Below are 18,829 nucleotides of genomic sequence, written 5' to 3'. Positions count from 1 at the left end.
GAAGAATTTTTATAGATTTAGGTCTTACATCTGTGATCCACATTGTGTACATTTTTGCTTATGGAGTGAGGTGTGGATGCAAGTTCATTTTATGGATGTGGATATCTAATTGTTCCAGCCACATATGTTGAAAAGGCTTTCTCTTTTCTCCACTACATTGCTATCGTGCATTTGTGAAAAATAAGTTGGCTGTATGTGTGTGGGTCTATTTCTGGACTGTTTGTTGTGTTCCATTGATCTACATATTCTTCTGGAGTTACACTGATAAACCAATCATAAGTTGAAAATCCATTTAATACCCCAGTAGGCGGGCGTGGTGGCTCACGCCTGTAATCCCAGCACTTTGGGAGGCTGAGATGGGCGGATCACGAGATCAGGAGACCGAGACCATCCTGTCCTGGCTAACACGGTGAAACCTCATCTCTAGTAAAAATAGAAAAAAATTAGCCGGGTGTGGTGGCAGGCGCATATATTCCCAGCTACTCGGGAGGCTGAGGCAGGAGAATGGTGTGAACCTGGGAGGCGGAGCTTGCAGTGAGCCAAGATAGCACTACTGCACTCCAGCCTGGGTGACGGAGCGAGACTCCGTCTCAAAAAAAAAATACCCCAATAAACCCATCGTACAGTTGAAAAATTCTAAGTAGAACCACCTTAAATTGGTTTCTGGCTTTCTTTATGTAGGTCTAGCATCCCTAATACCAAAATCCAAAATCAGAAATGCTCCAAAATCCAAAACTTTTTGAGTGCCAACATGATGCCACAAGTAGAAAATTTCACACTAGACCTCAAGTACACAAACTAAATTTACTAAAAGTATTCCATAAAATTACATTTAAGCTCTACGTATAAGGTGTATATAACATAAGTGTATTTTGTGTTTAGACTTGGGTTCCACCCTCGAGATATCTGATTATATATATGCAAATATTCCAAAACCCAAAACACTTTTGGTACCACACACTTTGAGAGCTATTCCACCTGTAATAGTAACACACTGTTTTCATTACTGTAAATTTATACTAAATCTTGACATCAGCCCTTTGGTTTTCTTCTTTTTTAAGGGTTATTTTGACTATGCTGGATCTTTTGCATTTCCACATGAGTTTTGGAATCAGATTAATTTTTTTTTTAAAAGCCTGCTGTCAGCTGGGTGCGGTGGCTCACATCTGTAATCCCAGCACTTTGGGAGGCTGAGGCAGGCAGATCATGAGGTCAGGAGTTCGAGACCAGCCTGACCAAAATGGAGAAACCCCATCTCTACTAAAAATACAAAATTAGCCAGGTGTGGTGGCGCATGTCTGTAATCCCAGCTACTCAGGAGGCTGAGGCAGGAGAGAATCACTTGAACTGAGGAGGCAGAGGTTGCAGTAAGCCGAGATTGTGCCATTGCACTTCAGCCTGGGCAACAAGAGTGAAACTCTATCTCAAAAAAAAAAAAAAAGCCTGCTGTCTTTCTGGGAATTACACTGAGTTTGTATTCAATCTATACATGAATTGGGGGAGGATTGACATTTTAATGATAATGCATTGTTCCACTCCTATGAAATTGTTCCTCTCCTATGAAATTGTTCCTATTTATATAGGACAAATTTAATTTTCTCAGTAATATTTTGTAGTTTTTTTAAATATGTGTTTCTTTTTTTTTTTTTGAGACAGAGTGTCACTCTGTCACCCAGGCTGGAGTGCAGTGGTGCAGTCTTGGTTCACTGCAACCTCTGCATCCTGGGTTCAAATGATTCTCCTGCCTCAGCCTCCTGAGTAGCTGGGATTATAGGCATGAGACACCGTACCCAGCTAACTTTTTTATTTTTAGTAGAGATGGGGTTTTATTATGTTGGCCAGACTGGTCTTGAACTCCTGACCTCAAGTGATCCTCCAGGCTTGGCTTCCCAAAGTGTTGGGATTATAGGTGTGAGCCACTGCACCCAGCCTTGGTGTTTCCATATTTTATCTGATTCATCTGTATCTCATTTTTTAAATGAAGTTATGATATTTTTTTAAATTTCAAGTTAATTGTTTATTGCTAGTATATAGGAATACAGCTGATTTTTGTATGTTGATTTTTGTATCCTCCAGCCTTGCTAAACTTACTTATTATTAGTTCTAGTAACTTTTTTGGTATATTTGATCAAATTTTATACATACAACAATGATCATCAAATATTTTCATTCTCAAACTACTGTTTTACTAAAGATAGGAAATCTTTCAGACTTGCGGCAGAACAGTCTCTGTTGCAGCTAATCAACTCTGCCATTGTAGTATGAGAGCAGCCAGGGAGAATACATACATTAATGAACACAGCTGTGTTCCAATAAAACAAGAAGCTGGCCCACAGGTTGTAGTTTATCTGCCCCTATTATGTGATCACGGTTGTGAATAAAGACAGTTTTACTTCTTCTTTCCAACCTGGATACCTTTTATTTCTTTTTCTTGTCTGACACCACTGGCTAGAATCTTTAGCATAATGCTTACTAAAGTTTTGAAAGCAGACATTCCTGTGTTGTTCCTGATATGGGGAAAGCATTCAGTGTGTCATTGTGATACACGTTAGCTGTAGGTTTGTCATAGATGCTTTGTGTCATGCTGATGAAGTTCATTTGTATTCTTAGATTGCTGAGAGGGTTTTTTTTTAAATCAAGAATGAAATTGAATTTTATCAAATGCCTTTATCTACTGAGATAATCATAAGGTTCTTCTGTTTTAGTTTTTTAATTAGTTGAATAACTAATATTTTAATGTTAAACCAACCTTGCATTTTAGAATAAAACCCATTTGCTTAGGATGTAGGCTTTTTAAAAATAGTATATCATTGGCGCTGGACACGGTGGCTCATGCCTGTAGTTTCAGCACTTTGGGAGGTCAGAGCAGGAGGATTGCTTGAAGCTGGAGTTCGAGACCAACCTGGGCAACAAAGTTAGACCCTGTATTTATTTGTATCCAGTTTGCCAAAATTTTGTTTAGAAATTTTAAAAGACTATTTTAATGTAGTTTTAGGTTCACAGCAACATTGAGAGGTACAGAGATTGTCTGTGTAGTTCCTGTCCCCAGACATGCATAGCCTTTCCCATTATCAGTATCCCTCACTAGAGTGGTACAGTTGATATGATTGATGAACCAAAATGGCACGTCATAATCATCCGAAGTTCATAGATTATATTAGTGTGCACTCTTGGCGTTCTACAATATGTGGGTTTGGAAAGGACATATATTCATCATTATAGTATTGTACAAATTATTTTTACTGCTCTAAAATTCCTTTGTGTTTCACCTGTCTGCCCTTTCCTGCCCTCCTCAACCCCAGGCAACCACTGATCTTTTTACTGTATCCATAGTTTTGCCTTTTCTAGAATGTCATATAGTTGAAATCATACAGTGCATATCCTTCAGATTGGCATCCTTCACTTAGTAATATGCATTTATGTTTCCACCATGTCTTATGACATGATAGCTTATTTTTGTTTAGCATTGAATAATAGTTCATTATATGACTGTGCTAGAGGTTGTTCACTCACCTATTGGAGGATATCTTGGTTGCTTCAGAAATTGGTTAAATTTTTTGTCAACGTTCATGAGGGAGTTTTCTTTTTTGTAATATCACTGTTTGGTTCAGGGTAATGCTAGCATTATAGAATGAGTTGTGTTGTATTTCCCCACTTTATTTTTTGGGGGAGAGGTTGTGTAAAATTATATTACATCTTCCTAAAATGTTTGATAGAATTCACCAGCACAGCTGTCTGAGCTTGGAGTTTTCTCAACTTTATTTTCTTTTGTGGATATAAGGTGATTTGGGTTATCTATTTCTTCTTGATTGAGCTTTGGTAATTTTTATTTTTCAAGGAATGTGTCCATTTAATTTAAGTTGTCATGGTTAGTTACATAGAGCTCACATTATTATCTTGCCATTCTTTTAATATCTGTAGAATGTGTAAAAATGTCACATTGGGCCGGGCACCGTGGCTCATGTCTGTAATTCCAGCACTTTGGGAAGCCAAAAAGGGTGTATCACCTGAGGTCAGGAGTTCGAGACCAGCCTGGCCAACATGGTGAGACCCCTCACGTCTACTAAAAATGCAAACATTAGCTGGGCTTGGTGGCAGGCGCCTGTAATCCCAGCTACACAGGAGGCTGAGGCAGGAGAATCTCTTGAACCCAGGAGGTGGACGTTGCAGTGAGCTGAGATTGTGCCACTGCACTCCAGCCTAGACAACAGAGCGAGATTGTATCTCCAAAAAAAAAAAAAAAAGTCACATTACTTATTTCTGAAATTAGTAATTTGTTATCTTTTTTATTATCAGCCTGGCTAGATCGAGGTTTATCACTTTCATTGACCTCGAAGTGTTTGGTTTTATTGATTTTCCGTATTCTGTTTTATTGGTTTTATCTTTGATGTCATCATCTGTTTGGCCTGCTGTCACAAAATACCATAGACTGGGTAGCTTATAAACAACAGAAACTGATTTCTTATATTCCTGGAGGCTGCAAAATCCAAGATCAAGGTGCCAGAAAATTGAATGTCTGGTAAGGGATCAATTCCTGGTTCCTACTTTCCCTTTTCTCCCCTGTGTGCTTCATATGACAGAAGGGGTGAATGAGCTCTCTGGTGTCTCAGATAAGGGCACTAATCCCATTCATGAGGGCTTGGATTCCATGAGCCAATTGCCTCCACAAAGCTGCAGTTCCTAATAACATCACTTCTGTGATTAAGTTTCAGCATATGAGTTTTGGGAGGACACAAATGTTCAGATCATAGCAGATATTTATTATATTATTTCCTCTGCTTCTTTTGGGTTTAATTTGCTCTCTCTCTCTCTTTTTTTTCTTTTTGTAGTTTCTTCTTTTTTACTTTCGTAAGATAGAAGTCAAGGCCATTGATTTGAGAGTCTTCCAGTATAGACAGTCAGTGCTAACTTTTTAAGTGCGTTGTAGCTTTAGTCCACAAATTCTGATATGTACTATTTTCATTTTTATTCACTTCAAAATAGTTTCTAATTTCTCTTTGCATTATGTCTTTGACCTAGGGTTATTTAGATGTGTGTTACTTTGTTTCTAAATTTTTGAGTATTTTGATGAGATATTTTGTTAGTGATTTTAATTTGATTCCTTTGTGGTCAGGGATCATACTTTCTATGACTTAAATCCTTTGACTTAATTCTTTTATGAAGATTTATTGTATAGCCTAGAATATGGTCTGTTTTACTAAGTGTTCCAAGGGTAGTTGAGAAGCGTTGTGTTCTTCAAGTCTATTCTCATCTTGCTGATTTTCTGCCTCCTTGTTCTATCACATATTGAGTAAGCAATACTGAAATCTCAGACTATACCTGTGAATTTGTCAATTTGTTCTATCAGTTTTTTCCTCATGTATTTCAAAGCTGTTATGTTACTAGGTACATAAACATTTAGGGTTATATGTTCTTGATTAATTGAACATTTATCATGAAATGATGTCGTTTATAGCTAGTAATATTTTTTTGCTGTGAAATCTACTTTTGTATTAACATAATCATTCCTGCTTAGCTTTCTTTTGTCAACTGTGTGGTCTATATTTTTCATCCTTTTAATTTGCATCTTTACATTTAAAGTGTGTTTCTTATAGGTAGCATGGAGTAGGATCTTGCTTTTTATACAGTTTGACAATCTGTCTTTTAGGTTTTTAGGCCAGTTTTATTTATAATGTGATTATTGATATATTAATAGTTAAGTTTATCTGTCATGCTGTTTGATTTTCATTAGTTCCAGCTGTTCTTTGTTCCCTTCTTTTCCTGCTTTCTTTTCAATTAGTTATGTAATTTTTATGATTTAGTTTTATCTTTTTTTGGCTTATTGTCTATAACTCTTTTTTTGCTGTGTTAGTGGTTGCATTACAATTTGTACTGTATGATTTTAACTTATCATAGCTCACCTTCAGGCAATATTATATAATATCATATATGGCATAAGAAAATTAGAGTAGTATACTTTCATTTTCTCTCTCCCAGCCAGATTCTTCCTGGATTTGCAGGATTATAGTTTTTATTATGTTTAGAAAGTTTCTGGCCACTATCTGTATGTTTTTGTCTTTCTGTCTTCCTCCCTCTTTGGGGACTTATATATTGTTGCTTAAAATTTTCTCATAGTTCTCTGATGTCTCAAATTTATGAATTTTCTTTTTTGTGATATCTAGTCTGCATTTACTTCCATCCAGTGTTGTTTTCAGTCCTAACTTTTTTTTTTTTTTTTGAGACCAAGTCTTGCTCTGTCACCCAGGCTGGAGTGCAGTGGCTTGATCACCACTCACTACAACCTTCGCCTCCCGGGTTCAAGCCATTCTCCTGCCTCAGCCTCCTGAGTAGCTGGGGTTATAGGTGCCTGTTACGATGGCCACCTAAATTCTTTGTATTTTCAGTAGAGATGGGGTTTCACCATGTGGGCCAGGCTGGTCTCGAACTCCTGATCTTAAGTGATCTGCCCGCCTCGGCCTCCCAAAGTGCTGGCATTACAGGTATGAGCCACTGTACCTGGCCCAGTCCTAACATTTTAATTTTAATTCCTACTAGGGCAATTTGCTTTCAAGAAATATCTTCTTTGCCTCTACTTGAGATTTATTTGGGGACACAGTTGACTTACTTATAAACAACTTGATCTTTCTGGTCTTGCTTTATGATTTGGTCTAACTTTCCACTCGAGACAAGGTGTTTCTAATAACGCTATTCTTTGCCCTGTGAAGTTTTTCCAGTATCAGTCATAGGAATGGACACTCTTCCTGGTATATTATGTGAGCAACAGGCACTGTTTCTTTTAATTTTTTAAGGATTTTTTTCGCCCTGGTCTCAAGTAGTTTCCTAGCACACATATACTGTTCATTACTCTGTTAAATAAATACCCAAGAGGGTATTTTTGCAGGTCTTTATTGTTCTTCTCCTATACTGTTCTCTCGTTTCCAGTGTTCTGTTTTGTGATTTCTGTCTGCCTTGATGTTTTTTTGAGCCTCTCAGCTTCGTTGTTCCAACTCAGGGAATCTGGCGGACTCTACCTCAATTTTATTTTCTCCTGTTGTCATGGCCTGGAAACTTTGTCCAGTCAGTTTGCTGGGGTGTTTGTAAATCTTACTTCATTTGTTTCCTGTCTTACAGGGATCATCGTCTTCATTACCTGCAGTCCATGTTCTTGAAAATCATTGTATTGTGTATTTTGTCTTTCTTGTTTTTGTTTCAGGCAAGAAGGTAAATCAGTATCTGCTGCTCCATTGTAGCCGCCAGAAGCAGACTGCAGCAGAGCTTCAGCACATGCCGTAGACTAGCTAGAATGCTTTTCTACTCCCTTTACTTAACTGCTTCCTTCTCACCCTTCATTACTCAGTGTAGCCATCTCTTCCCCAGGGAAATCTTCCTGAGCCCAGTATAGATCAAATGCTGTGTTATCATAGAACTGTTTTCTTGCAGCATCTATCTGAATTTGTAATTTAGTATTTGTTCTTCACTACACCTAAAGCTAAACAAGAACAGAGTTACTGTTTGTTTTATCTGCAGAGCTCAGTAGAATGTCTTCCATATGGTAGGAACTCAGTGCATATTTGTTTGGTGTATGGATGGGTGAATGTTAAAATGCACAGGACTTTATATCCAAAAAGTACTCATATATTTTATTTCCACCTTGTTTTCCCCCAATGCAGATTCTGCTAGCCTATCAAAAATCCAGGATGCAGTTCTTTCAGATGAACACTTACTAGAACTTAAAAGTAATCACTGTGAACAACTTACAGTAGAAATTGAACAAATGGAAAATATGATCCATGTACTACAAAAGAAGCTGTCTGAAACAAAAGAAACACAATTACAGTTAGAACATGAAAAAGATGAATGGGAGCAAGAACTCTCCACTTTGGGGGGAGGAGCCAAGATGGCCGAATAGGAACAGCTCTGGTCTACAGCTCCCAGTGTGAGTGACGCAGAAGATGGGTGATTTCTGCATTTCCATCTCACAAGGGAGTGCCAGACAGTGGGCACAGGTCAGTGGGTGCGCGCAACGTGCGTAAGCCAAAGCAGGGCGACGCATTGCCTCACTTGGGAAGCGTAAGGGGTCAGGGAGTTCCCTTTCCGAGTCAAAGAAAGGGGTGACGGACTCACCTGGAAAATTGGGTCACTCCCACCCGAATATTGCACTTCTCCGACTGGCTTAAAAAACGGCGCACCACGAGATTATATCCCGCACATAGCTCAGAGGGTCCTACGCCCACGGAGTCTCGCTGATTGCTAGCACAGCAGTCTGAGATCAAACTGCAAGGCGGCAGCGAGGCTGGGGGAGGGGCGCCCACCATTGCCCAGGCTTGATTAGGTAAACAAAGCAGCTGGGAAGCTCGAACTGGGTGGAACCCACCACAGCTCAAGCAGGCCTGCCTGCCTCTGTAGGCTCCACCTCTGGGGGCAGGGCACAGACAAACAAAAAGACAGCAGTAACCTCTGCAGACTTAAATGTCCCTGTCTGACAGCTTTGAAGAGAGCAGTGGTTCTCCCAGCACGCAGCTGCAGATCCGAGAACCGGCAGACTGCCTCCTCAAGTGGGTCCCTGACCCCTGACCCCCAAGCAGCCTAACTGGGAGGCAACCCCCAGCAGGGGCACACTGACACCTCACACGGCAGGGTATTCCAACAGACCTGCAGCTGAGGGTCCTGTCTGTTAGAAGGAAAACTAACAAACAGAAAGGACATCCACACCAAAAACCCATCTGTACATCACCGTCATCAAAGACCAAAAGTAGATAAAACCACAAAGATGGGGAAAAAACAGAACAGAAAAATGGGAAACTCTAAAAAGCAGAGCGCCTCTCTTCCTCCAAAGGAACGCAGTTCCTCACCAGCAACGGAACAAAGCTGGATGGAGAATGACTTTGACGAGCTGAGAGAAGAAGGCTTCAAATGATCAAATTACTCTGAGCTACGGGAGGACATTCAAACCAAAGGCAAAGAAGTTGAAAACTTTGAAAAAAACTTAGAAGAATGTATAACCAGAGTAACCAATACAGAGAAGTGCTTAAAGGAGGTGATGGAGCTGAAAACCAAGGCTCGAGAACTACGTGAAGAATGCAGAAGCCTCAGGAGCTGATGGGATCAACTGGAAGAAGGGGTATCAGCAATGGAAGATGAAATGAATGAAATGAAGTGAGAAGGGAAATTTAGAGAAAAAAGAATAAAAAGAAATGAGCAAAGCCTCCAAGAAATATGGTACTATGTGAAAAGACCAAGTCTACGTCTGATTGTTGTACCTGAAAGTGATGGGGAGAATGGAACCAAGTTGGAAAACACTCTGCAGGATATTATCCAGGAGAACTTCCCCAATCTAGCAAGGCAGGCCAACATTCAGATTCAGGAAATACAGAGAACGCCACAAAGATACTCCTCGAGAAGAGCAACTCCAAGACACATAATTGTCAGATTCACCAAAGTTGAAATGAAGGAAAAAATGTTAAGGGCAGCCAGAGAGAAAGGTCGGGTTACACTCAAAGGGAAGCCCGTCAGACTAACAGCGGATCTCTCGGCAGAAACCCTACAAGCCAGAAGAGAGTGGGGGCCAATATTCAACATTCTTAAAGAAAAGAATTTTCAACCCAGAATTTCATATCCAGCCAAACTAAGCTTCATAAGTGAAGAAGAAATAAAATACTTTACAGACAAGCAAATGCTGAGAGATTTTGTCACCACCAGGCCTGCCCTAAAAGAGCTCCTGAAGGAAGCACTAAACATGGAAAGGAACAACCGGTACAAGCCACTGCAAAATAATGCCAAAATGTAAAGACCATCGAGACTAGGAAGAAACTGCATCAACTAACGAGCAAAATCACCAGCTAACATCATAATGACAGGATCAAATTCACACATAACAATACTAACTTTAAATGTAAATGGACTAAATGCTCCAATTAAAAGACACAGACTGGCAAATTGGATAAAGAGTCAAGACCCATCAGTGTGCTGTATTCAGGAAACCCATCTCACGTGCAGAGACACACATAGGCTCAAAATAAAAGGATGGAGGAAGATCTACCAAGAAAACAAAACAAAAAATGGCAGGGGTTGCAATCCTAGTCTCTGATAAAACAGACTTTAAACCAACAAAGATCAAAAGAGACAAAGAAGGTCATTACATAATGGTAAAGGGATCAATTCAACAAGAAGAGCTAACTATCCTAAATATATATGCACCCAATACAGGAGCACCCAGATTCATAAAGCAGGTCCTGAGTGACCTACAAAGAGACTTAGACTCCCACACATTAATAATGGGAGACTTTAACACCCCACTGTCAACATTAGACAGATCAACGAGACAGAAAGTCAACAAGGATACCCAGGAATTGAACTTAGCTCTGCACCAAGCAGACCTAATAGACATCTACAGAACTCTCCACCCCAAATCAACAGAATATACATTTTTTTCAGCACCACACCTATTCCAAAATTGACCACATACTTGGAAGTAAAGCTCTCCTCAGCAAATGTAAAAGAACAGAGATTATAACAAACTATCTCTCAGACCACAGTGCAATCAAACTAGAACTCAGAATTAAGAATCTCACTCAAAACCGCTCAACTACATGGAAACTGAACAACCTGCTCCTGAATGACTACTGGATACATAACGAAATGAAGGCAGAAATAAAGATGTTCTTTGAAACCAATGAGAACAAAGACACAACATACCAGAATCTCTGCGACACATTCAAAGCAGTGTGTTAGAGGGAAATTTATAGCACTAAATGCCCACAAGAGAAAGCAGGAAAGATCCAAAATTGACACCCTAACATCACAATTAAAAGAACTAGAAAAGCAAGAGCAAACACATCCAAAAGCTAGCAGAAGGCAAGAAATAACTAAAATCAGAGAAGAACTGAAGGAAATAGAGACACAAAAAACCCCTCAAAAAATTAATGAATCCAGGAGCTGGTTTTTTGAAAGGATCAACAAAATTGATAGACCGCTAGCAAGACTAATAAAGAAAAAAAGAGAGAAGAATCAAATAGACACAATAAAAAATGATAAAGGGGATATCACCACCAATCCCACAGAAATACAAACTACCATGAGACAATACTACAAACACCTCTACGCAAATAAACTAGAAAATCTAGAAGAAATGGATAAATTCCTCGACACCTACACTCTCCCAAGACTAAACCAGGAAGAAGTTGAATCTCTGAATAGACCAATAACAGGAGCTGAAATTGTGGCAATAATAAATAGTTTACCAACCAAAAAGAGTCCAGGACCAGATGGACTCACAGCCGAATTCTACCAGAGGTACAAGGAGGAACTGGTACCATTCCTTCTGAAACTATTCCAATCAATAGAAAAAGAGGGAATCCTCCCTAAAGTCATTTTATGAGGCCAGCATCATTCTGATACCAAAGCTGGGCAGAGACACAACCAAAAAAGAGAATTTTAGACCAATATCCTTGATGAACATTGATGCAAAAATCCTCAATAAAATACTGGCAAAATGAATCCTGCAGCACATCAAAAAGCTTATCCACCATGATCAAGTGGGCTTCATCCCTGGGATGCAAGGCTGGTTCAATATACGCAAATCAATAAATGTAATTCAGCATGTAAACAGAGCCAAAGACAAAAACCACATGATTATCTCAATAGATGCAGAAAAGGCCTTTGACAAAATTCAACAACCCTTCATGCTAAAAACTCTCAATAAATTAGGTATTGATGGGACGTATCTCAAAATAATAAGAGCTATCTATGACAAACCCACAGCCAATATCATACTGAATGGGCAAAAACTGGAAGCATTCCCTTTGAAAACTGGCACAAGACAGGGATGCCCTCTCTCACCACTCCTATTCAACATAGTGTTGGAAGTTCTGGCCAGGGCAATTAGGCAGGAGAAGGAAATAAAAGGTATTCAATTAGGAAAAGAGGAAGTCAAATTGTCCCTGTTTGCAGACGACATGATTGTATATCTAGAAAACCCCATCGTCTCAGCCCAAAATCTCCTTAAGCTGATAAGCAACTTCAGCAAAGTCTCAGGATACAAAATCAATGTACAAAAATCACAAGCATTCTTATACACCAACAACAGACAAACAGAGAGCCAAATCATGAGTGAACTCCCATTCACAATTGTTTCAAAGAGAATAAAATACCTAGGAATCCAACTTACAAGGGATGTGAAGGACCTCTTCAAGGAGAACTACAAACCACTGCTCAATGAAATAAAAGAGGATACAAACAAATGGAAGAACATTCCATGCTCATGGGTAGGAAGAATCAATATCGTGAAAATGGCCATACTGCCCAAGGTAATTTACAGATTCAATGCCATCCCCATCAAGCTACCAATGCCTTTCTTCACAGAATTGGAAAAAACTACTTGAAAGTTCATATGGAAGCAAAAAAGAGCCCGCATCGCCAAGGCAATCCTAAGCCAAAAGAACAAAGCTGGAGGCATTACACTACCTGACTTCAAACTATACTTCAAGGCTACAGTAACCAAAACAGCATGGTACTGGTACCAAAACAGAGATATAGATCAATGGAACAGAACAGAGCCCTCAGAAATTACACCGCATATCTACAACTATCTGATCTTTGACAAACCTGAGAAAAACAAGCAATGGGGAAAGGATTCCCTATTTAATAAATGGTGTTGGGAAAACTGGCTAGCCATATGTAGAAAGCTGAAACTGGATCCCTTCCTTATACCTTATACAAAAATCAATTCAAGATGGATTAAAGACTTAAACATTAGACCTAAAACCATAAAAACCCTAGAAGAAAACCTAGGCATTACCATTCAGGACATAGGCATGGGCAAGGACTTCATGTCTAAAACACCAAAAGCAATGGCAACAAAAGACAAAATTGACAAATGGGATCTAATTCAACTAAAGAGCTTCTGCACAGCAAAGGAAACTATCATCAGAGTGAACAGGCAACCTACAAAATGGGAGAAAATTTTCTCAACCTACTCATCTGACAAAGGGCTAATATCCAGAATCTACAATGAACTCAAACAAATTTACAAGAAAAAAACAAACAACCCCATCAAAAAGTGGGCAAAGGACATGAACAGACACTTCTCAAAAGAAGACATTTATGCAGCCAAAAAACACATGAAAAAATGCTCATCACCACTGGCCATCAGAGAAATGCAAATCAAAACCACAATGAGATACCATGTCACACCAGTTAGAATAGCAATCATTAAAAAGTCAGGAAACAATAGGTGCTGGAGAGGATGTGGAGAAATGGGAACACTTTTACACTGTTGGTGGGACTGCAAACTGGTTCAACCATTGTGGAAGTCAGTGTGGCAATTCCTCAGGGATCTAGAACTAGAAATACCATTTGACCCAGCCATCCCATTACTGGGTATATACCCAAAGGACTATAAATCATGCTGCTATAAAGACACATGCACATGTATGTTTATTGCGGCATTATTCACAATAGCAAAGACTTGGAACCAACGCAAATGTCCAACAACGATAGACTGGATTAAGAAAATGTGGCACATATACACCATGGAATACTATGCAGCCATAAAAAATGATGAGTTCATGTCCTTTGTAGGGACATGGATGAAACTGGAAATCATCATTCTCAGTAAACTATCGCAAGAACAAGAAACCAAACACCGCATATTCTCACTCATAGGTGGGAATTGAACAATGAGATCACATGGACACAGGAAGGGGAATATCACACTGTGGGGACTGTGGTGGGGTGGGGGAGGGGGGAGGGATAGCATTGGGAGATATACCTAATGCTAGATGATGAGTTCGTGGGTGCAGCGCACCAGCATGGCACATGTATACTTATGTAACTAACCTGCACAATGTGCACATGTACCCTAAAACTTAAAGTATAATAATAAAAAAAAAAGAATCAGTAATAGGAATTCAAACTGAACTCCTATTCTTGACAATATCAGAAAAAAGAAACAAACAAACAAAAAAAACCTCTCCACTTTGAGGTATGACATTCTAGTTTTAAAGAATATTTTAACTATTTATACTAAAGATATATGTGAGAATTATTGTGATTGCTGACTTTCTCGGGCTGAACGGGAGAAAACGTCTTGGTCTTGTGGAGTATGAAAATCTTAGAAATAATGTAACAAATTCTTAACTGTGATTCTTCTGATAATTGCATATTCTTTTAAATCATGATTTTAGTGACTATATAGAAGTCTGCCATATAGAAATCTATTTAACAAATTGAATTTGGGGTTTTTAATTCTTTTGTATTAGAATTAATGCTGCAAGGAACATCTTTCATTATTACTATTATTATCGTTACTATTATTATCATTAGACATTATTACTAGACAGGGTTTTGCTCTGTCACTCAGGCTAGAGTGCAGTGGTGAAATCATAGCTCATTGCAACTTTGAACTTTTGGGCTCAACAGATCATCTTGCCTCGATTTCCTAAGTAGCTAGGACTAAGGCACACACCCCCATGCCTGGCTAACTTTTTATATTTTTCGCTGAGACAAGGTCTCACTATGTTGCCCAGAATGACCTCCAACAATCCTCCTGCCTGAGCCTCCCAAAGCATTGGGATTACAGGTGTGAGCCATCGCACACAGCCCAGAACATCTTTTATATAAATCATTTTCTACATTTCTAATTATTTACTTTGAATAAATCTTTAATATAGAATTTTTTGTTTAAAATACAGAAACTTTAAAAAAAAGGACTTGGATCAATATTTCTAAATTGTCCTCAAGAATATTTGTATTTAATGCATGCTGGGCTTAATACCTAGGTGATGGGTTGGTAGGTGCAGCAAACCACCATGGCACATGTTTACCTATGAAACAAATCTATGCATTCTGCACATGTACTCTGGAAATTAAAATAAAAAAAACCATTTATATTAATTCACAGTTCAACTAACAGAGCATGAAGTGGCCATTTGTTTCAAGCCAGAATACTTCTTTAAAACTTTATACAGTTTTATTCTTTTTTTCTCCCTGTTTAAATTTATTTATTTATATTTCAATAGCTGTAGGGGTACAAGCGGTATTTGGTTAGATGGATGAATTGTATAGTGGTGAACTCTGGATTGTAGTGTACCCATCAACAATAGGTAGTTTTTATTGCTCACCTTTCTTCTACCCTTTCTTCTTCTGAGTCTCCAATATCATTATACCACTCTGCCTACCTTTACATACCCATAGCACAGCTCCCACTTATAAATGAGAACATGTGGTATTGTTCCATTCCTGAGTTACTTCACTTAGAATAAGGGCCTCTAGCTCCATCCAGTTTGCTGCAAAAAGGATTATTTCATTCTTCTTTATGGCTGAGTAGTATTCTGTGGTATGGATATGTATATATACATATATATACACACTCACATATATATATGTATATATCACATTTTCTTTATTCCACTCACCAGTTAATGGACACTGGTTGATTCCATATCTTTGCATATTTTGAATTGTGCTGCACTAAACACACATATGCCGGTGTCTTTTCGATTTAATGATTCCTTAGATACCCAGAAATGAGAATGCTGAATAGAATGGTAGGATCTACTTTTAGTTCTTTGAGAAATCGCCATACTGTTTTCCATATATTTTGTACTCGTTTGCATTCCTACCAGCAGTGTGTAACTGTTCTTTTTTTGCCACATCTGCACCACTGTCTATTGTTTTTTGATTTTTAATAATGGCCATTCTGGCTACAGTGAGGTGATATCTTATTGTTGTTTTATTTTACATTTCCCTGATGATAAGTGATGTTTAGCATGTTTTTATATGCTTTTTCACTATTCATACATCTTCTTTTGACAAATGTCTATTCATGTCATGTGCACACTTTTTGATGGAATTATTTGTATTTTTCCTGCTGCTTTGTTTGAATTTCTTGTAGATTATGGATATTCATCCTTTGTTAGATTCATAATTTACAAATATTTTTCCCATTCTATGGGTTGTTGGTTTACTCTGATGGACTATTTCTTTTGCTGTGCTGAAGCTTTTTAGTTTAATTAGGCCATATTTATTTATTTATTTTCATTTTTGTTACCTTTGCTTTTAGGGTCTTCATCATAAATTCATTGCCTAAGCCAGTGTTTTCAGGTCTTAGGTTTAGGCCTTTAATCCACCTTGAATTAATTTTTGGGTCTGGTTAGAGATAGAGATCCAGTTTCATTCTTCTACATGTGGCTTTTTCTCCCAGCACCGTTTATTAAATAATGTGTACTTTCTCCAGTGTATGTTTTTGTATCCTTTCTCAAAGATCATTTGCTTGTAAGTGGCTTTTTTTTCTGGCTTGTCTATTCTGTTCCATTGATCTATGTATCTACTTTTATACCAGTACCATGCTGTTTTTGTTACTGTAGCCTTAGAGTGTAATTTGAAGTCAGGTAATGTGATGCCAACATATTTGTTCCCTTTGCTTGATATGTCTGTTGCTATTCAGGCTCTGTTGTGGTTCTACATAAATGTCAGCAGTTTTTTTTAAATAATTCTATGAAGAATGACATTGGTATTTTGATAGGAATTGTATCGAACCTGTAGACTGTTTTGGGCACTATGGTCATTTTCACAATATCAATTCTTTCAACCCATGAACATAGGATGTATTTTCATTTGTGTCATCTATTATTTTCTTCAGTGATGTTTTCCACTTATCCTTATATAGATCACTCACCTCCTTCATTAAGTATATTCCTAGGTATTTTACAGTTTTGCAGCCTTTGTAAAAGGGTTTGAGTTCTTCATATTATCTCAGCTTTGTTGTAGTTGGTGTATAGTGGTGATACTGACTGGTATTCATTTATTTTGTAACCTCTGAGACTTTACTGAACTCATTTATCAAATCTAGGAGTGTTTTGTAGGAGTCTTTAGAGTTTTCTAGGTATAAGAGCATATCATTGCTGAAGAGATAGTTTGACTTCCTCTTTTCCAATTTGGATGCCCTTTATTTCTCTTGCCCAATTTCTCTGCCTAGGACTTCCCAGTTTTATTCTTAATATTCATGAAATGAAAAGTAAAATGGAAAGGGATTAGTTTATTTCACATCTTTCATACACAGATAAAATTAATTCAAAGTTCTATGTTAAAAACACATGTTATTCTTCATTGTTTAAATACTAGACCATGCCTTGTTCCAAAAGGAATTTCTAAGTTGTTTATAAAACATATAGGAATCAAGAATATAAATGGAAAGTGTTTCCAGAAAGTAAACATAAAAAGTATGGGTTAACACAGGGGTTCCCAATCCCCAGGACAAGGACCAGTACCAGTCCCTGTCCTGTTAGGAATTGGACCACACAGCAGAAGGTTAGGGGCAGGTGAGCAAGCGAAGCTTTATCTGTGTTTACAGCCACTCCCCATCACTTGCATTACCACCTGAGCTCTTCCTCCCGTCAGATCAGCGGTGGCAATAGATTGTCAAGAAGTGTGACCTGAACCCTGTAGTAAGCTACTCATGCAGGGGATCTAGGTTGTGCACTCCTTATGAGAATCTAATGCCTGATGATCTGTCACTGTCTCCTGTCACTCCCAGATGGGACCATGTAGTTGCAGGAAAACAAGCTCAAGGTTCCCACTGATTCTACGTTATGGTGAGTTATATAATTATTTCATTATATATTACAATCAGTAATAATAGAAATAAAGTACACAATAAATGTAACGTGCTTGAATCATCCTGGAACCATCCCCCCACCTCAGGTCCGAGGAAAAATTATCTTCCAAAGAGCCAGTCCCTGGTGCCAACATGGTTGGGGACAGCTGGATTAACAGATGTGAGACCCCTTTGCCTTGTCTTGGATTAATCTGCAGATATACATTCTGTGAATGACATCTGATGGTGCCATCTTGCCCTGTAAATCATTTTAGGGATACCTCCAGTATTTCATGAAAATAAAATTTCTTCTAGTGAATTTATAAACTTGGTTAAGTACTATGTTCTTTTTAATTAGTTAATTTGAAATGATCTGTCATAATTGAGAAGTTCCTATGGCTGTGTGAAAAGAGATAATTTTCAACTTGTAAGTTAACAGAATAATTTCTAATATCCTTTTTCATAATATTTATTGGAATTACTAGTAACAGAAACTCATCAATTAGCAAGTTGTTCTTTCCTCACTACATTTCAAGTATTTGTCCCTTGGAAAAGATTGAAGGAAGAAATTAAAAGCATGAGAACTGGAAAGAAAAAATAGTCAAGAACACAGAAATTTTATTTGTATAATAAACCTATTCAGGAAGAGCCACATCACAAAATAAACTTTTTTATTTTCTAACAAAATGAATTTTAATGTAACTATATTTAACTGTATAGATTGACCTTAAAACAAGAAGAAGAAAAGAGAAAGGATGCTGATATGTTGTATAAAAAAGGTAGTGAAGAGTTAAAAAGAAAAGAAGAGGAATATGGGAAAGATGTTGAAATGAACCAACAACTGAAACGGACTCTGAAAACACGAGCCATGGAATTGAGGACAGTAAGAAAGAATTTGGATCAGGTAAATTTCTGATGAAAACTTTATATTTCCAACTTTATATTTCATCAATATTACTTATATTCCTTTGATTTAATGTAGTATGTTATTTAGGTGTAAACACACCAAAACTGTTATCTAATTTTTATAATGAGCTATGACATTTATAGTTACAATTATTTTATTGTAAACCTTGGCATCTCAATCTGTGTTTTCAGAATAAAGAAATGGAGGACTAGTTGAGTTTAATCACTAACATAAATGCCCATTTATGGATTTTTATATTAAAATACAGGCTAAATAGCTTTCAAACTAAAATGTGTTAAATGTTTTGAAAGAAATTTTATTACACAATACTGTATCTTTATATAGGTAAG

The 18,829-nt window shown here is 37.8% G+C and overlaps 1 protein-coding gene across 4 annotated transcripts in view; it reads left to right on the top strand.

The window, feature by feature from the left end:
* The window catches only part of LOC134810858 (POTE ankyrin domain family member A), an 83,348-nt gene extending 65,004 nt beyond the window's left edge, over nucleotides 1-18,344 (top strand). For 3 of the 4 annotated variants that reach the window (XR_010159509.1, XM_063817059.1, XM_063817060.1), the window contains one exon: nucleotides 7,650-10,019. Coding sequence is in view for 2 of the 4 variants with exons in the window: in XM_063817059.1 (XP_063673129.1) it covers nucleotides 7,650-7,888 (239 nt within the window). In the remaining 2 variants the exon portion in view is untranslated. Of the gene's footprint in view, nucleotides 1-7,649; nucleotides 10,020-18,292 lie in introns of those variants that run through there. The other variant, XR_010159510.1, reaches the window with a different exon arrangement.
* Nucleotides 18,345-18,829: the final 485 nt, after the last annotated feature.

Source organism: Pan troglodytes, chromosome 7 (assembly GCF_028858775.2).
Source record: "Pan troglodytes isolate AG18354 chromosome 7, NHGRI_mPanTro3-v2.0_pri, whole genome shotgun sequence".
NCBI lineage: Eukaryota > Metazoa > Chordata > Mammalia > Primates > Hominidae > Pan > Pan troglodytes.
Note: the sequence above shows the minus strand (reverse complement) of the source record. Positions and strands in the feature narration are given on the sequence as shown.